Here is a 17,900-nt window from a genome sequence, read left to right as displayed (position 1 = left end):
ATTTCACTTTCATACGTTTATATTTAACTTTAGAGCTGTTTTTTTCTATTTTTGTTTTATTTTCAATCATAATTGATTAACATATGATTATGCATTTATTCTTCTATAGTTGAGGGTTTTTTTGTTGGGCATGTTGACTCATGCTGTTCAGTGCTTTCATCTTGGCCAGTGAGTGATTTTTGTGATTGTATGAATCCAATAAACAAAGTCTGCAATATACAGTATAACATGTGCTATGTTTTATTGTGTGTATATATATATATATTTTTTTTTTTATATGTTTTTTTCCCCTAATATGTCAGATGCAAATATAGTGAGAAAACATTAAAACACTTCCTTTAATTAGGGGTTTGCTGGCAATAAATGTTTGGTGAATTTCCCCAATCTGTTATGGTTTGAGAATCCGATGTTGAACAGGTCTTCATTCTTTCCTCTATCATTTTCTTCACCACGCTGCATGGTCATCATCTCTCCATTAGAAGGTTATAGGTTTGACTCAACATCTCCCAGCATCCTTGAGCAAGACACTGAACCACAGGTCTTTCCCACCGAGCATCTTGATGTCAAGTGTGAATGGGAAATCCTTTTTATTCAACTGAAACATCCGGAAATCTAAATGTGCACAGCTGGTCCGGTTGACTTTGTAATACTTGCTCTCAATCTTGATTTTTCATCAGTTTGCCTCCAAGACCGTTCAAATGAAATCCAGCCGGACAAGCAGTGTTTTCTCATAATTATTTAATCACACATACATTTACATCATGCAGTCAATCCAAAACTGTGATCTCGTTAACGTCCCGCCTCCATCCGCGTCAGAGCCCTGCTATTTGTGCCCCAGTTCATCCAGGAATGATCCAGTACCTTTTGTCCACTGACGGATCCCCAAAACTGTCCTTTTAAAATTGACCAACTATTACACAGTAATAAAAAAAGTGGCTACAATTTTGTTTTTCCTTAATTTAGAATTAATGCAAAAAAAAAAAGAAAAATTAATTTAGGTACACACAAGTATTTTCCGCTGTATTTGACTATTTTTCCCCATTTTGTATCCAGTTTTGGTGAAAGGTCAAAGGATAAACATCTCGAGGTCCATGCTGCAAAGTCTTAACTAATCTAGGAGATTACACAGAGGGTATAAACCGTCTCAAAACACACCAAACACTGTCCTGTCGGGTATATATGTGAGGGAGGGGAGCTACTCCTCCCTGTAGGAAGTGATTAGAATGGATTTCAGATCCGTTCATGGGCTTCAGACGTCATTTAGGAGTGTTTTCTGAGTGCAGATATCGTGGAGAAGTGCTCACGAAGCGGACTTCACACCTCTCTGAGAAACTCCGGATCCTATCTTGACCAAAACAACTTGTTAAGTTTCTTCTTCCATCAGTATTTTCACACCGATTTCCATCGTATTGTGTCGTAGAGGTGTGGACTCGCCCTGATCACGTCGATATTCAGTGTACTTTACAGTATATTGCACTTAGCATAAGATGTTAGTGTTCTCATGCCGGGGTTACGGTCAGCACAAGCTGTTTGCCGATGCAAAGGGCTGCACAGAGTTTAAGAAAAAAAAAAAAAAAGTCATGATGGGATTCAGAATAAAAATACAAGAAATACAACGAAACACAAAATCAATCCTACTCCCCTCCCCTTGGCTAGTTTCCATTAAATAAACCCTTCCTCCAGATGATGACAGAAGATTAGTGTGCAATTTTTAGAAAGGCCCTGCGCTCCCTGATTGGCTGATCAGTGGCAAGGGTCTGAGCGATCGACCGGCACCCCCACCCCGACAGATCTACACCGCCTATGGAAGAGAGGGGAGGAAAAAAAAACAAAACAAAACAAAACCCAAAACAAAAAGAGACACATACAGTACATGAAAACCCAGCGTAGCACGTCACGTTCTGTAAATTTACAAAGGGGCACATCTTAAAAAGAAAAGGGGAGGGGGGGGCGAGGGACGGTGAGAGAAGAGGCGAGGCACCCTTGAAAAGACTTCATGACGCAGCGGGAACGAAGAAAAAAAAAAAAAAAAAAAAAAAACGTTAAAGGTCCTGAATGAAAGGAGATGAGAGAGTAAGTGACGGGGCCTCTCGGTCTATGTGCAGAGACATAAATAGCTTCAGTTAACATCAATATTAACCAGTGAGGAGTAAAAACATTGAGCTACTTAAAAAAAAAAAAAATGTGGAAGCTTGTTGAATTTACCGGATCATCCTCCTCCTCCTCTTCTCCATCCTTTTACATTCTTCACATCCGCCTCACCGACGTCACCAAGAACGAGTATAGCATTTTATTTTTAACTTAATGATAAAAACATTGGCCTCCACAGGTATTTAGTTAAATACATCTACAGTACACCGTCGCACGCTTGGCTTTTTTTTTTTTTTTTAAATCCTTCTGGTTTTAAAACGCTCCCGTCGTCGACCTTACAGCCTCTCGGTTTCTCTCTGCTCGTGCTGCAGTGCCCAATTTTACATCTGTACAAGAAGAGCGGACAGAACAGTAGTGCTCGACGCCATCTAGTCAATTCAAAAACATCTTTTTTTTTTTTTGTGGGATTTTTTCACTTTTTTTATCTTTACCTTAAAGAAGCATGTAAAATCTACCCAAAGTGTGGTTAACAACCGATGATGAAATGTACAGAGGTTAGCCTACAGGATCAAGCTGTTTCTTCCATTCTGTCTTTTTCTTTTTTTTTTCCTCTCTTTTTTATCTTAATGTCTGTTTTAGGTGCTTATCTTTATAAGTATTTTCAGATCTTGCTGTTGTTACATTCAGCTCGGCACGACCACGACGGATGACGACAGACTGTGCGAAAACAAAAAAAAAAAAAAAAACAAAGCTTTAGCACGTTACCGGTGGCGCGTTTGTTTCGCTCGCCCAGGCTGCGCTCCGGACCGAGTTTGGTTCAGTGGATGAGAACATTATTCTTGCCTTTTGTAAATTAAAAATCCATGTCGTGTTTTTTTTTTTTTTTTTTTTAAATTTAATCATATCCATTAAGAGAAAAGGAGATAGGTCATGATTAGAGGTTGGGGAGGGAGGGGGGTAAGTAGGTGAGAGAGGGGGGGGGTGGATGTATGTGTGGGGATTTTTAGGGGTCGGAGCTGTACAGGCTGGGAATATTTATATATATATATTTATAATTCAGAAACTCCTCGGAGGAGCCCGCTCGCTGTAGTGGAATGACAGGTTGTGGGAGTGGGCGGGGGGGGGGGGGGGGGGGGGGGGAGGTGGGGGCATGTTGGCTTCTTCTGTGGAGTCGTCCTTCTGTCCCGCTGCTCTTCAGCTGTGGATGAATGGAGAGTATCATCAGGGAATCAGAGAAACGCCGAGAACATGTCGGTCAGCAGAGGCACGATAAAAACAGGAAATTCTGGCATCGTGCAGATCAGTATTAAGAGTCTTGGTAAAAATGGTAAATGGACTACACTTGTATAGCGCTTTTTACCCTGCTTGACAGAGGCCAAAGCGCTTCACACTGCAATATCACATCAACCCTTTCACACCATACTGGGTGGTGGTAAGCTACGACTGTAGCCACAGCTGCCCTGGGGGGCAGACTGACGGAAGCGAGGCTGCCAATCTGCGCCATCGGCCCCTTCGACCACCACCACCAACCATTCACTCTCACAACTTTCATACTAGGCAAAGTGGGTGAAGTGTCTTGCCCAAGGACAAAACACCAGTTTTACGCCTGCGGGAGCGGGGATCGAACCGCCAACCTTCCGGTTATAAGACGACCCGCTCTACCAACTGAGCTACTGTCGCCCCAGGCGACACTCTTGACTTGTCTTCATTTGACTTCCTGGCCTTGAACCCCTCCTCACTTCCCCGCGTGTGTGTGTGCGTGCGTGCGTGTTCAGTACTGACTTCTTGTCGGTCTTGGCGCTGCCTCCCCCTCTGATGGACACGGTCTGGCTGTTCTGGTAGAAGCCCCCTCCGCTGCGGTTGATGTTGGGGTGAGTGGGCGACGCCACCGGCTGCTGGCCGGGTCGGATGGGTTTGGCTAACGAGGGAGGAAGAGGAGATGATGATGACGATGAAGATGATGATGGTGTATTTCCCACTTTTCAATCAAATGAGAAGGTTTTTCCACTGACCGATCTGGGCCGAGTGTCCCCTCCTGGCCATGTTCTTGGCCCTGACGGCCTCCTTGATGCGGTCCACCTCCTGCTGGTAGCGCTTGCGGTCGCGGGCGGCGTTCTCCTTGGCTTCCTTCAGAGCAGACTCCAGGGCCTTGACCCGCTCAGCCGTAGCACGAAGGCGCTTTTCCAGTTTAGGAAGCTCACAGCGCAGGTCTGCATTATCACGCACCAGCTGTGGAGGGATTCACACCTCAGTCACCCGGGCTGCGGCCCAGAGGAGCGGCGGAGGAAAACTTTCGGCGAGTCCCACCTGTTTGTGAACCTTGGTGAGCTGCTCAAGATTGTTCTCAAGAAAGGAAATTTTCTGTTTCTGCGCCGCGCTGCCGCCGGTGTCATCGGAGTCCATCTCGGCGCTCTGCAGGAACAAAACAGCAGACTTCAGATCCTGGGTTGTCTTTTCATACATTTTCTGCACTTAAACTTCAGTGAGTCAGAATAATGATGGACCTTCTTCACTCTGGTGGCCAGGTCCTGGACAAAGAGCTTCCTCAGGTTGTGCAGAGTCTGCAGCTCCTTGGCCTGGAAAGGGAAAAAAAAACAAAAAAAACAACCAGAAATACATTAAAGGAAAAAACACTGATTTGTTATCGCTTATTATTCCATCATTACTAATGGAGAACTCACCACAGTCTCCTCCAGGCCCTTGAGGTCCTGTCTGGCCTGCTCCCTTCTGTCCTGCATCACCCTGAACCAAACGAGCAAAGGAAGAAACGGTCAGTAATTCGAGGAATTACGAGCAAACACTTATCACATAACACAAAGTGAAGTTTACATCTGAGTCTGTGTATTTACTAAAAATGTCTTGATGGCTGAGATCACTGTTCTACTGGTAAGTGGATGTGCAGCATCTTCAAAACAAGAATTTCCTGCAAGGATACTGTTATAGGATTTATTTCTTTATAATGAAGAGATGCACTTATACCCGATCCATAAACTGCATCGATAAAGTAAAGCCATTATAGGACACTTTAACATTTAAACAGTTTTACTGTAACACATACTTTCATCATTTTATAACTTAAAAAATACGCCATTTGTATTAGATAAAAGTTCAAAAAACACAAATATCATGCCTTATATGTTAAAACTGTGTGTAAACTGAAAGAAATTCTGTATGTGTGAAAGGTTTTGTTCATATACAGTATATCATCACATAGCGCTTTAACACCAGACTGAAAGTTACAGAAAGAAATGCAAAGACTACCAAACCTGATCCTAACAGAGGCTGAGAACAGTGACAGATGAACGTACGTGAGCTCGTGCAGCTTGCGGCTCTTCTCCTGGTCGGTGGATTTCAGCTTCTCGTGCTCCACTCGGAGTCTCTCCTGCTCCAGCATGATCTTCTGGTTCAGACTGGAAGAAACGACATTTATTTATCCATGATTACAACACGCTGAGCGAACTAATCCGAAGCACTTTATGACTCAGAACTGCTGAAGAAGTGGTGAGAAGTCCTCAGTAATTAATAAACATGTTCCTTCTCTTCCTGAGAACAGTGATGTTGGTTTATTCAGTCTTACTCCTGCAGCTCAGTGATGAGCTTCTCCTTGTTGTCCAGCTCGTCTCTCAGGCTGCTGATCTGCTTCTGGTGAGCTTCGCGGTGGGAGTGGATCTGCTTCTCAACCGCTTCCTGAGGACACACATCATGAGACATATGAGCTAAAAAAAACAGACCAAAACAAGCTGCTTCCTCACACGTATCGTTTTCTCCGTTGCAGAGCTGATAAATAAGATGGAGGAGGAACCTACCTTGACTTCATTGGCAGTCTGAATCTCATTCTCCTTCTCCATAGCATGGACTTTCTCTGTGGAATTGAAACCAAACTTTACTACTCGGTGATGAACAAACGGTTCCCGTCGTTCTGCACTGAGCAGAACTTACCCTGAGCACTCAGCTTGACGAGCTCCTCGTTTAGAGAGTCCACGTTCTCCTCCAGCTGCCTCTTCTTGTGCTCCACGTTTTGCAGGTACTCAGTCAGAGATTTGATTTTGGCCTCATGCTGGAAAGAGAGCGGAGAATAAGGATTTTCCACAGGAAAACATCATTTATACCTCATGTTTTGGTTTTGGCTCCTAAATACCTGAGAGATGCGCAGCTGGCAGGCAGCCAGCTCCTTCTCGTTCTCGTCCATCTTCTTGTTGCTCTCGGACTGAGTGCTCTCCAGCTGCTTGCAGCGCTTCACCATCGTCTTCACCTCCGACTTCATCTTGCTGATGTAGAGACGGGCGACGGTGAACTCCTCGTCGATCAGACCGCTGCCGCCCTCGTGTTGCTGGGAGGCGCCAACACAAACGCACGGTTAGGAAAGAACGAGGGGGGATGACGGGGGGAGAAAACAGAGAGGAATCCAATTACCTTTATGTCATTGCTGCCGACAGCGATTCCAATCTCGGCGAGGTCTTTGAGCAGGGAGGACATCATTTCTGTCACCCTCTTCTTCTGGTGGTTGGACATCTCCTTCAGCTTCTGGAGCTCAGAGTCCAGAGACGACAGGATGGACTGCAAAGACGAAAACGGTTCAGAAACAGACACCGCGGAGGAACACATACAACTCAGAGCCTGAACAACAAGAACTAAAAAAACTCAGCACATAAAGAAGCTTTAGTTCTTAGCAGGAATGTCTGTGTGGGTTCTGTCCTGCTGCTTCCTTCTGGGTCACAGGGGCAGATCATGTGACTCACATGTCTGAAGTTTTCACACTTCCTGCTGCAGCCCGACACTTTCCCACCGAGGCTCTGCTCACCCGACAATGCTTACAGATGAAAATGGAAAACCTTTTTGGAGTTTTGGGGGCTTGTTTCCATGACAACAATGCTGATAGTCACTAAGAACACAACTTTTCAAAAGCGCTCCGACCAAGCCTCAGTTAAAATGGGGGAAAAACACAACTCCTCTGAAAGGCTGTTACTGTGCAGGAGACCACATCAGTAGCAAACAGTTCTACGCCTGATCAGGTAAATGCTGTGTAACAACAATGGTGGCTTCCAGAGTGTCAAGGCTTCCAGTACAGATTCTCCTGAGACTTGGCATTTTTTTAACCAACAGTCCCCAGTAGTAACAGTCCAACCGGACTGTCTGTCCATACGAATGTCTGTGTACTTGTCATTGTCAGTGTTTACAGCGCATTGTTCTCCGTGTGGTTTTATGGCCCAACATTCTACCAATTCCATTTAAACGGACGTTATTTTCAAAACGCTGTTGTGTAAACTTGAAACTTTTCTGAAACAAAAATGCAAAAACAATATATTTTCACTTAAAACATCATGTAAGCGTAGTCTAAGACGTGCACCAGAGTACTGCAACATCTATTTCGCTACATAAGCCAGTTCGTCATACTTACCAGTCTTTCACGTGAACAAGAAGAGTCAGGGTTTCTCTGGCCATACCATCATAATCATCCCTAACTTGAGCCTTCATATTAAAACACAGCCTGGTCTCCAACAATCACAGCTCTCTCACACTCTGTCGTTCTCTGCTAAATGAGCTTGTAGAAAACTCTGAGGCTCCATTTGCAGAGTGGAATTACCTCCTAAAGTTAACTGCCTAATCAGGATGCCTCGAAGCGCGAGAGGAGGACGGAGGCACTTTGTCATTTCGGCAACTTCATTCTCACTTTGTGAAAAGTGCCCATCTTGGAAGAGGGTTTAGATGGCGATATAAAACTGCAGTCTGGCTTAATGCCGGGAGTTTTTCTTTGACTTTCTTCAGGTTTTATGTCTCTGTGGCATCTCGCAGTAGATGGAGTAAACACAAGTGTTTTCCCGACTCACTGATTTCTGACTCAGCTCCTCGCTGATGGCCTCAAACTCCTTGGTCTTGTCCTCCACCTCCTGGCTCTTCTGGTCGTAGTTGACGGCCAGCTCCTCCAGCGCCTGCAGCACCTCCTTCACCTCCTCCTTGGAGGCCTCGTTCTCCGCCTGCAGGCGGTTCAGCTCCACCTGCAGGTTCTCGTGGTCACGCCGGGAGGAGGCGAGCAGCTGCGGGCCAGAAGGAAGGGATTTTTTTTTTTTTTTTTTTTTTGGTTACGCTCCTGCTTAGTTGTTCACACTAAATATTTGCATTCGACTGAAAGCGCGGCTCGGTGGTGAGGAGCTCCCTCCGCGTTCCCTCACCTCTTCCTGATCCAGCATCTGCTGCTTCAGCTTCTCAGCCAGCTGGCTCTGCTGGTTGATTTCTTCATCCTGTCAAAGTGCAAAGAGACACTGCAACATTAGTATTCACAGATATCACAAAGAGGCCGACTGTTGAGAACTTTTTTAATTCACTCAGTAGATTTAAACTATTTCTTCGGTCCGCCTTCTTCACTGCATTTATTATCACACACCAGCGAGGCCACATGCTAAACGTGATCAAAGTACGACTGATACACCCATGAATTACGACAGGTGCTCCCCCTCACCTTATCGTCCAGCTGTTTGTACAGCTTGGCCAGCTCGGCCTCGCACTTGTCCTTCTCCACGTCGGTGAGGCGGACGCCGGGCACGTTGGGCGTGGAGGCCGGCTTCTCGTTGATCATGTTGTCCAGAGCCAGCACCTCCTCCTTGGCCTTCTCCTTGTCGAACTGCTCCTCCACCGGCACGCTCTCGCCTGAGGTGAAACGTGCCGACACACGAGAGTCAAATCTTCGGACTCGCTACATTCAAAACGCAGACAGAGTAAAGCATCCGGAAGCCCAGAGGACGGCCGTACCATTTCTCCAGCGATTGAGCTCGTTCTCCAGCCATGTGATGGTGTTCCTCAGGGTTTTATTCTTCTCCTTTTCTCGCTCATACTTCTGCTTCCACTGCTCTGCTGTCAGCTCAATATTCACCGTCACTGTGTTCTTGATGGTCTTTGCTCTTAGAGAAAGAAAAGAAAAAAAAAAAAATTACATTTTAAGCCATAAAAAAACACAAACAAGGCTATTACAGTTTCACAGCGTATCAAATAAGTTATCAGCATCTTTGTTTGAGAATCCAGGCGATTCAGATTATTTTACATCAACAGCAACTGGCACACAATAACAATAAAACAAAGATAAAACATTGGAGTAATAAAACAAAACAATATGAATAAAAGATTAAAAAAATAAATGTGGCAAAGAGTTAAAGCGTCACAGCTTAAATTCAGTAAAAAGAAAAGAATTCAGTCTATTTTCTGCTTTAAAACGTATTTATTGAAATGCTACGAGGCATGTAATTTACTCTCAGCAGTCCAACTCACCTCTGTCCGAACATCAGGGTGGATTTGGTTTCAGCCTCGTTGTAGGAGGAAGGTGAGCAGCAGATGACGATGGTGGTCCTGCAGTTTCCGCCCAGCGAGTCCTGCAAGATACGCGTCATCTTGCTGTCTCGATAGGGGATGTAGGCCTGGAAATACAAAAAAACAGGAGGAGTTTTAGGAGCCAGATAGCTTAGATGATGAAATGATTTCTGCACCCAAGCAGAAGGTTTCATTAAAATTAGAATCTAATCGTGAAAAAGACATAATGATTGTCAGTCATGCAAAAATCCTAAAGTACACATATCAAGAGAGACTACAGTGGTAGAACTCCGATCATTTCAAAAGACGAGCCGCTGGCTTGAAACTGAAGAAGAGCCATCAAGTTTTACCAGCGCAGAGCGAACAGGATGCGATGGTTCAGGTTACAGTTCTCACGAGTTCAGTACAACTACACAGCAATTAAATGCGAACTTGATATGTGATTAGTATTGATACAACCAGCTGAGCTCGGGCGGTCTGCTGCTGCTCTCAGTCGAAGAGAGAGACATCTCTGGACAATCGCTTGTTTGTTTCAGACTATCGCAGATATATCAGCAGTTGTCGGCCTCAGGTTGTTTACAGAGCCGATGGGACTGGGAACAAACCGATTGTTGATCAAAATGAAAGGGGTGAAATTAGTATGACACCGCTGAAGCAAAACAGAGCTGGGAGGGAGGTTTTTATCAGCTCAAGTTATTTCACCAGCACAAAGGCCCCGTGAATGGCTGCAAATGGCACTTTCACACTTTAGATAACGGGAAACGATGTGGTTTTCTTCCTGCATGCCGGGCTCCGGGCTGTGCGGCGAGGAGACCGCAGCACTTTTCTTTCAGTCTACTATATCAACAGTGATGTCTGTAATTTTCAGACAATGAAATAAAAAAAAAAATAGAAAGATCAGCAGAGCTAATAAGAGAGTTAAGACCCAATAAACAAATGTAGATACATCTGATAAGGACTTTGTTCTGATTGTTGATTTTTTTTTAAGACAGAAAAGTGATTTAAATGGAGGTGAGGTAGAGGTACAGACCGTTCCTTCAGCCAGCGCAGAGATGACATTTCCCAGGGAGGACAGGGACTTGTTGATGTTCTTGGCCTCGTCCAGCACGGCTCCTTCGGCTCCTGTTTTACTGACCTGCGCGTCGCATAAGAATCATTCAGACTCCGCGTGAAGATGTGATCAGAGGTCGTGAGGAAAACACACAATCCTTATTTTAGGTCTGAGTTTACCTTTTCACTGCCAGCCAAGTCCACCAGGTAGAGCTTTCCACTGAGCTTCTGCTCGGTCTGAGTGTTCTCCTGTTTAACGTTGATCAGGAAGATGCTGTGACTCCTGGAGCTGTGCTCGTTCATGTCTGAGAACGACAAGTGACATCTGGTTTAAAAAAAAAACACCAATACATTGGATTCATAAACGTGTTGAACTAGTTCCACTTTACTTACTTGTAACTGCTACATGTCTGTTAGATTTGCCTTCATCGATTGTGTCCATGACCTCCTCGGGGCTGCAGACAAACCTCTCAGTGCATCCCTGAAGAGGGAATATAAAGAAACAACATTTCATGGGGTTAGATGACTTTTTGAACTAGTTTAACCAGCTTCTCTCACATGTGACATGAGGGTAGGTCTCACCTTGACATAGGGTACTCTGTTTTTGTCTTCATGCACTGACAGATTGGTCTTTGATACTGCCATGAAAAGAAAAATGAAAACATCAGAGGAACCGAGTTTGTACAAGAAACAATGCGGCCCACTGAGGGTAAACCACATACATTTTTAATGACAAAGATGGAGAATAACAAATGTTTGCATTCTTCTGTGTGTAGGAATTGTGCTGTCTTGGTTTGGGTTTGTCCTGTGTGTTTGAATGTCGAGCCTTATACCCCAAAACTTTCTCAGACACTAAAAAAAACGGGAGTGTCAAACATCAGGTCTGTGGGCCAGAACCGGCCTACAAGAGGTGAAGACACCAAGCAAATTGTAAAAACTTCAAATAAAATATTGTTTTTTTTCAACAAATTAGCAGACATAACAGTGGCTCTTGTGCTATCATCATGCTTTTTACATAAAGACTCATCTTTCCTCACGCATGTTTGCAGTTTGGTACACTGTCTCATCCACTTACCGTCCAAAAGGTCTCGGATCTTGTCTAAGTAGATTTCAAAATATGAAACCTGTGGAAAAAAAACACCAAAAGAAACAACTTTGTCATATGAAAACCCAGCAGACAAATCACAATCAGATAAAGGCTTTTAGGGATCGATCAATGCAAACGCAAGAGAACTAGACATCCACAAAATATAAGAGACAAAACGTCATGGTTATTTTACAGAATTAGCTTTCGTCAAGCTGCAGTGCTTTGGCTATAGGCTGAAAGCAGAAGACAACTCAACTGGGATGTTTAAATAGTCAAAACGAGTTCTGCAGTCAGACATTTCAGAACAAGTTTTACCACCGTGTTTTGAAACTTTAGAATAGAGCTCAAAGTAGGTGGGTCACTCAGGAAATACGATCCACAGCACAAAGTAGTGCTACCTTTCAGCCTCCTCTATTGTTTGTTTAGTCTTAGGCCAAATAAAAAAAAAAAAAAAAAAAAAAGTTAAAACTTCAAAACAACATAATGTAGTCGCACCGCAGTTTGAGATTGTCCAGCATTTTTTAATCAGACATTAGATAAACTTTACATTTTGCCTTACACACCACTTTTACAATGCTTTCAACCAAATGTTAGTATGCTTACTTTGATATGAAACTCCAGGTTTTCATCCATGGAATAGATGTAGTTGAAGATGTCCTGCACTATCCTGGGGATGATACCCATTGCATCTGTGTCATGGAGATTCCCCTGAAAAGAAAAGGGAAAATTCATTCCATGCAGATAAGATTTTAAAAGAAGAGAAACTATTACAAAGTCAAGTCTTCCTCACCTCCATGGTGTGTGTCTTTCCAGATGATGTCTGCCCATAAGCAAAAATAGTCCCATTGTATCCCTCCAGAACATCTACAACAACAAAGAACACTTAGTGACTTAAAGCACTTGTGTGTATGTCTGAAGACTAAACTGTCTGTAGAAGCGTAATCTCACCTTTTACAATCTTTTGGGCACAGGCGTTGTACACTTGTTCTTGTGTTGTATTTGACTGAAACACTCTGTCAAACATGTATGGTTTACTCTGGAATGAAGAGAGAAGGGGACTATTAAAACACCATACAAATTCACAAATGAAAAAAAAATAAAAATACAACAGTGCAAGCACATCCGGGAAAAAAAAAAACAGATCTGTGTAGAAAACTGTCATCTCATCACCAATATTTGATTATCAGCAGTTGGCTGTTGTTGAGAAATGGCAAGACATGAGTTTTAGGCTGCATGACTCAACATGGCATCAAAAAACATACAAGAGTTACCTCATGTTGGGCTCTAACTACGGTCCAACCACTGGATTTTAACATTTGACATGAGTGTGAATCTCTGTGCTTGATGCACTCGCACCCTCAGCTCAAACCCCTCTACAATCATATTTGCTCAGCATTCAATTTGAACTATAAACATTAAACCCCAAGCTTTTAGTACCAATTTGAAAGCCGTCCCACTTGAAAGAAGCAGCAGAATGCAAAGTCCCACGAGACCACGTTCAACCTTCAAAGCACAATTCCAGAAAGATGGCAATCGATAGCTGGATTTAAAATGAACAGCCTCAGGGCGATTAAAGTGATGCTACAAGCAATTCTTAAGTTCAAATGAGATAGCGTGCCATCGTTGGAGCTTTCCTGTTTTTGTCGACTCATTTCGGTCTCCAGAGGTTTGGGTGGGGTTTGTAGCCGCAACACGTTCAGAGGGCAGGTTAAAGGCAGGTTGAGTGGAAACCTCGGGATCAACAGGACGAGCGCAGCACGGATGTCCTCCACAGTACATGTAAACACATGCATGATGCACTTGGGAAGCCGCAGACATGTCACGGTCTGGCTTTACCAGCTACAGCAGCACTGGAGGTACTTCCAATACTACAGCCGAGATGTCCTCAATTTGCACTCCAGCTCGTAATCCCTCGTGACAAACAGTCCCATCTGAAGCACAAGCCCTGAGCAACACTGACCAGCAGCACTCCCAGACATTTGTAAATTCACTCTGGCTAGCCTCTTCCTGGCAATTAACCCTATCTGGAGCAGCAAGCCGCTATCAGAGCTGCCAGACGCTGTCGGCAAACAAAAGCGAGGCCCGAGTTAAAACTCCTCATTGTTTCTGCCACTACTGCCCTCATTACCTACAATTATGTCTAATGGGATTACTGTCTGAATAATTACAGACAATTGTATTGTTATAGCATTCAAAAGTGTTCTCTCCTCCCTTCAGCTTCGCTATGATACTGTCAAGGGTAAAGTGTTCAGGAGGGACGCAGTCAGTCCAAGGTTACTGTGTCATGTCCACATGATTCCTGTTGCACGGTGCAGGGGACAAAACATGAATCTCGATTATATCAGCTCTGTGGTATTCAGGGAAGCAAAAAAAAAAAAAAAAAAAAAAACCCATACAAAACCCTGCTCTTTCATGTTATTTACTTGTTTAAATGTGGCAAGAGCACTTAAACTTATCTCTCTAATCCTTTTCTTTCCTTTTATCTGTCACGCACTTCCACCACTGTAAAGTAGCTCAGCGCCGTTCTTGAGCGGCATCCCGGCCTTCTGTATGAAAATAGAAACTGTGGCAGCAAAGCAAAGGGAATGACCTAATCTTTTTGTGTACAACTGAAAGAGAAGTAACAGAGGCATGAATAATTCACCTGATGCACACTCACACTCTAATGAGGACACCACCTCATCCTTCTGGAAAAAGACTGTCAGGGCTGGAGCTAGCGGCCACTGCAGCCCATGTCTGGGGCGGAAAACAACTGTGTGGGAAGAATTGGTGCCCCGCCTAAAGAAGCACCACTTGGTGTGTTGCTACTGTTGGGACTGATGAAGGTTTTTGCAAAGCATTGAGTCCACACCCTAGGTTGTTTCAAAGTGGATAAAAGAAAAAAAAAAGAGAGCAAAGTGAGTCAGCCATCCTGGCTAAGAGCATCTGCAAAACAAAGTGCATTGCCATAATAATTACCCTCCCCACCCGGAGAGATTGCCCGGTGCCCGGCCAACGGCCGGCCCTGATTGGTGGAACAGCTGGTAACCAGGAGAGAAAACACAGGGGGGATTACCCAGGAGGCCTGAGCTGTTGCTGCCGACAGGCACTGTGAGTGTCGTGCTTCTCAACACTGATGCACCAGCAGCACTAAAGAGTTCCTGGCTTGGCTTGCAACACTTGTGTCTCTCACAATCTGCAAGGGCATTTTGGCACTATGGTTGGCCCTCTGCACTGGGCAGGGCCCCATCACGCCTTCGGGGTAAAGACGCTGTGCTTGCTGTTATCTGAAGGCCTGAAGCCGCCTGAAGAGGTCACAACTGCAACAGCGTTCTCTTTAGTGCATGACAGAAAACGAATAGTCATTCAGTATCTAAATTAGCATTCAAGCTCAAAAGAGCGGGTGACTTCACCTACATGGGATTTGCTTTTGCTATGAGATTCTATTGCTTCGTGAACTCTTTGAAGGCTGTGTCACCATAAGTGAGCATATTACTACGATACCAAAGTCCACAGGGAGAAGTATCGTTATGCTGAGGAAAACTAATATTTAACCATGCTGTCATGCTAAAAATGGAGAAAACATTGGCATTTATTTTAAAAGTGAGCACTAACTTGACATGCCAGCTCCATTTTTGGATTTTTAAAACACAAAATCATCAACAAAGACACAATTTTCCAATTCTTGCCAACAGATGTGCTGCAGAGCAATGTGACAATGCAAACACCAGGATGTGTAAACAGAACCTTTGTGAGACTTAAACTATAGATGCAATGACAATTTATTGAGCAGTGTTTGCAGATTCACCTAATTTATTCAGTGAAGTAGAAGTGTCATGGCAAAGAGAGGAATCTTTTATCATTGAGGAAATTCAGTCTTTTATGACTGTCAGGTGATTCAGTATTTCGCAATGATGGACTGATTAGTTTAAATGCAGCAACATTTACTTACAAACGGGATTTGTGTATTAAAATAATAGATACTGGTTGAGGTGTTGATATTATTGACTGCTACTACTGTCAGTTTATATACGCAACACCTCTGAAGAGCTTGATTTTGTGAAGGAACTTTCCACAAAGGGTCAATTATTTTTGATCTAATCTAACTGAATGCGTCCAGTCAGTGAAGAGAAACAGTATTGTTACAACTCCCAGTTTCAGATTCCCCATTGTGGCTCTAAATGATTACAGTAATGTTAAGACTCCAGGTGGAGATGGTTATGTAGGCCCAATGATAGCTATAATTAAGCTTCAGTATTAAAACTAGCCAGCTAGCCAAGGCCGGCTAATCTGTCAACCCCCAGCTGGCCTAGCCTGCTAGCCAACAGTCCGTTAGCCACAAATCAAAGCTGGCTTACGCCTTTTCTGCTGACGCGAACCCTTCATAATAAACAGCGTTGCGGCTGCAGGTGCACGGGAGCTACATATTTATTGTTGTGGGAATTATTGAGTGAAAAGCGCGTAGTTTGGGCATCGACATTTTAACCTGTGTTTGGTGGCTTTGTTGAATGACAGCTCGCTAGCCGTGACATTTCACGGTGACAGCTATTAAAACAGGTGTCTTTCGGACCGAAGCTCCTCGAAATGAGTGAGTATTGACTAGCTTGGGGTTTAACAGTGTGACGGAGACAGTGTTGGGTGCAGTTAGAGGGCCGGCGGGACAACGCCACAATGCATAGGTCAGCTAACGTTAGCCACGAAGCTAAAGGTGCTAACTACCGGAGCTACGAGACAATCAAAAATGGCGTACTGCTGACTGTGCCGGAGGGCCGTGTCAAACAGGTAGCTACAGCCGGGCAGCGTGAAAACCACTCACCGAAATAACAACAGTGTCTTCCCCCTGGAATTTGGGAATGTATCTGTCGCCTCTGGTCACCTCGGAGCTGTTCAAGGGCCTGAAACGGCACATCACTTTGATGGTGCACTCCGCCGGGTCGGCCATCTTCCACGGTTTACGAATGGAAATTCACCGACAAGAATTAAAGTGTATCCTGGATCCCAGGGGCGGCCGCGGGGGGCGAATAGGGACGCCGAACCCCTCTGTCCCAATCTCAGGTGCGAGAAAGGGCGATGCTCTGTTGGGAAGTCAAGAAAATTCCGCGTTTTTATTTTCTTCCTCTGAATTACTTCCCCCTCCGGTTAGGAAGCCATGATGCCGGTGGATCAGCGGCTGGCCGCCTCGCCCCTCCTGCTGCTGCTGTGGATGTGGAGCACGGTGACGTCACCCGCTCAGCGCTCCCTCCTCCGCGTGCTGCTGTGATGAAGCGCGAGTCAACAAAACACCGCAAACCAGACAGAACACGACTAAACATCAAGAACACTGCAGAACACGACAGAACATCAGAAATATTCAGAACACTGCAGAACATCAGAAATATCAAGAACACTGCAAACAATGACAGAACATCAAAAATATCAAGAAGACCGGAAACAAAAACAGAACATCAAAACTGTCATGAAATACAACAAAATATTACAAAACACCGCAAACCATGGCTGAACATCACAAAATATGAAGAACATTGTGAAACATGGCAAAAATATCCACTGCAGAACATGACAGAACACCACGAAATATCAAGAACACTGCAAAACATCGCAAAATATCATTCAGCATCAGAGTGGGGAACATCACAAAATATCACAAACACTGTGAAGCATCACAAAATATCAGAAAATACAACAAAACGCATTCAATAAAATTGTGAAACACCAAAAAGTACTGCCACCCCCCACCCCAACACACAAACACAACTTCGAACTCTCTAGTCCTTTTGCACTTGTGCCTACTTTTTATTTTTATGAAAATATTGTAGGGCCTTTTAAAGGCTGACCTCTTCTAAAATAATATAAAATTTTGTATCATGTCATTATCATTGTCATTTTGATATATTTAGAAGCGTGACACTAAGGCAGGACCCACTCACATTCATTTAGTGTTTTATGGTATGTATTAAAAGAAGTGCAAGACAGTGGAGACATTGCTTTAAAGGAATATATCATTAAATATTTAAAAGATCAGTGGATAAAACATCTGTACATTGAAATAAACAACCCGGGACAAAAGCTGCTCGGGGCAAAATTGAGCAGTTCACAACTGGGTTTGCTATTAAAGTTTAACGATGTCCAGAATATATCTATACATCACAACAACAAAAAGGGGTTAAGTTCAGGGTAACAAGGCAAGAAATGTCCCTTTAAATAGTTTGATGCATTTTAACTTTTGCAAACCCCATTGACTTGCTGACACTTGGGTTATTGCTATGAGTCGGTAAAGTAAATAGTGTTAAATTACTGGAAAATATGTGCGAAATTAAACACAGGAAGAATAATTCTCAATGCAGTCGTAGAATAGGATTGAAAAGAACATGCTTTATTGATACTTTACGGTTGT

At 43.9% G+C, this 17,900-nt stretch overlaps 1 protein-coding gene across 1 annotated transcript; it reads right to left on the bottom strand.

Annotated features, from left to right (window-relative positions):
- Positions 1–947: 947 nt before the first annotated feature.
- Positions 948–16,696, bottom strand: LOC115405061 (kinesin-1 heavy chain). The gene is made up of 26 exons (XM_030114493.1): positions 16,323–16,696; positions 12,476–12,563; positions 12,318–12,391; positions 12,131–12,235; positions 11,516–11,564; positions 11,023–11,078; positions 10,834–10,921; positions 10,621–10,745; positions 10,421–10,525; positions 9,352–9,497; positions 8,839–8,987; positions 8,549–8,736; positions 8,262–8,330; positions 7,920–8,126; positions 6,505–6,648; positions 6,230–6,421; positions 6,031–6,148; positions 5,898–5,953; positions 5,669–5,778; positions 5,400–5,501; positions 4,773–4,833; positions 4,596–4,667; positions 4,399–4,503; positions 4,104–4,320; positions 3,874–4,009; positions 948–3,289 (listed from the first exon to the last, which is right to left on the bottom strand). Exons 1-26 carry the CDS (start codon positions 16,446–16,448, stop codon positions 3,286–3,288), a joined length of 2,892 nt encoding a protein of 963 aa, XP_029970353.1. The 5' UTR covers positions 16,449–16,696; the 3' UTR covers positions 948–3,285.
- Between the last annotated feature and the right edge of the window lie 1,204 nt (positions 16,697–17,900).

This window comes from Salarias fasciatus, chromosome 18 (genome assembly GCF_902148845.1).
Source record: "Salarias fasciatus chromosome 18, fSalaFa1.1, whole genome shotgun sequence".
Taxonomy (NCBI): Eukaryota; Metazoa; Chordata; class Actinopteri; order Blenniiformes; family Blenniidae; genus Salarias; species Salarias fasciatus.
The sequence above is the reverse complement of the archived record's forward strand: the minus strand, read 5'-3'. Positions and strand labels throughout refer to the sequence as shown.

Excerpts from the sequence above, each read along its gene's own strand:
- LOC115405061 (XM_030114493.1), bottom strand. The coding sequence starts at position 16,448 with ATGGCCGACCCGGCGGAGTGCACCATCAAAGTGATGTGCCGTTTCAGG. Across the intron at positions 12,236-12,317 it reads GAAAGACACACACCATGGAG|GGGAATCTCCATGACACAGA; the intron begins GTGAGGAAGACT and ends TTTTCTTTTCAG. Across the intron at positions 4,668-4,772 it reads AGGGCCTGGAGGAGACTGTG|GCCAAGGAGCTGCAGACTCT; the intron begins GTGAGTTCTCCA and ends TTCCCTTTCCAG.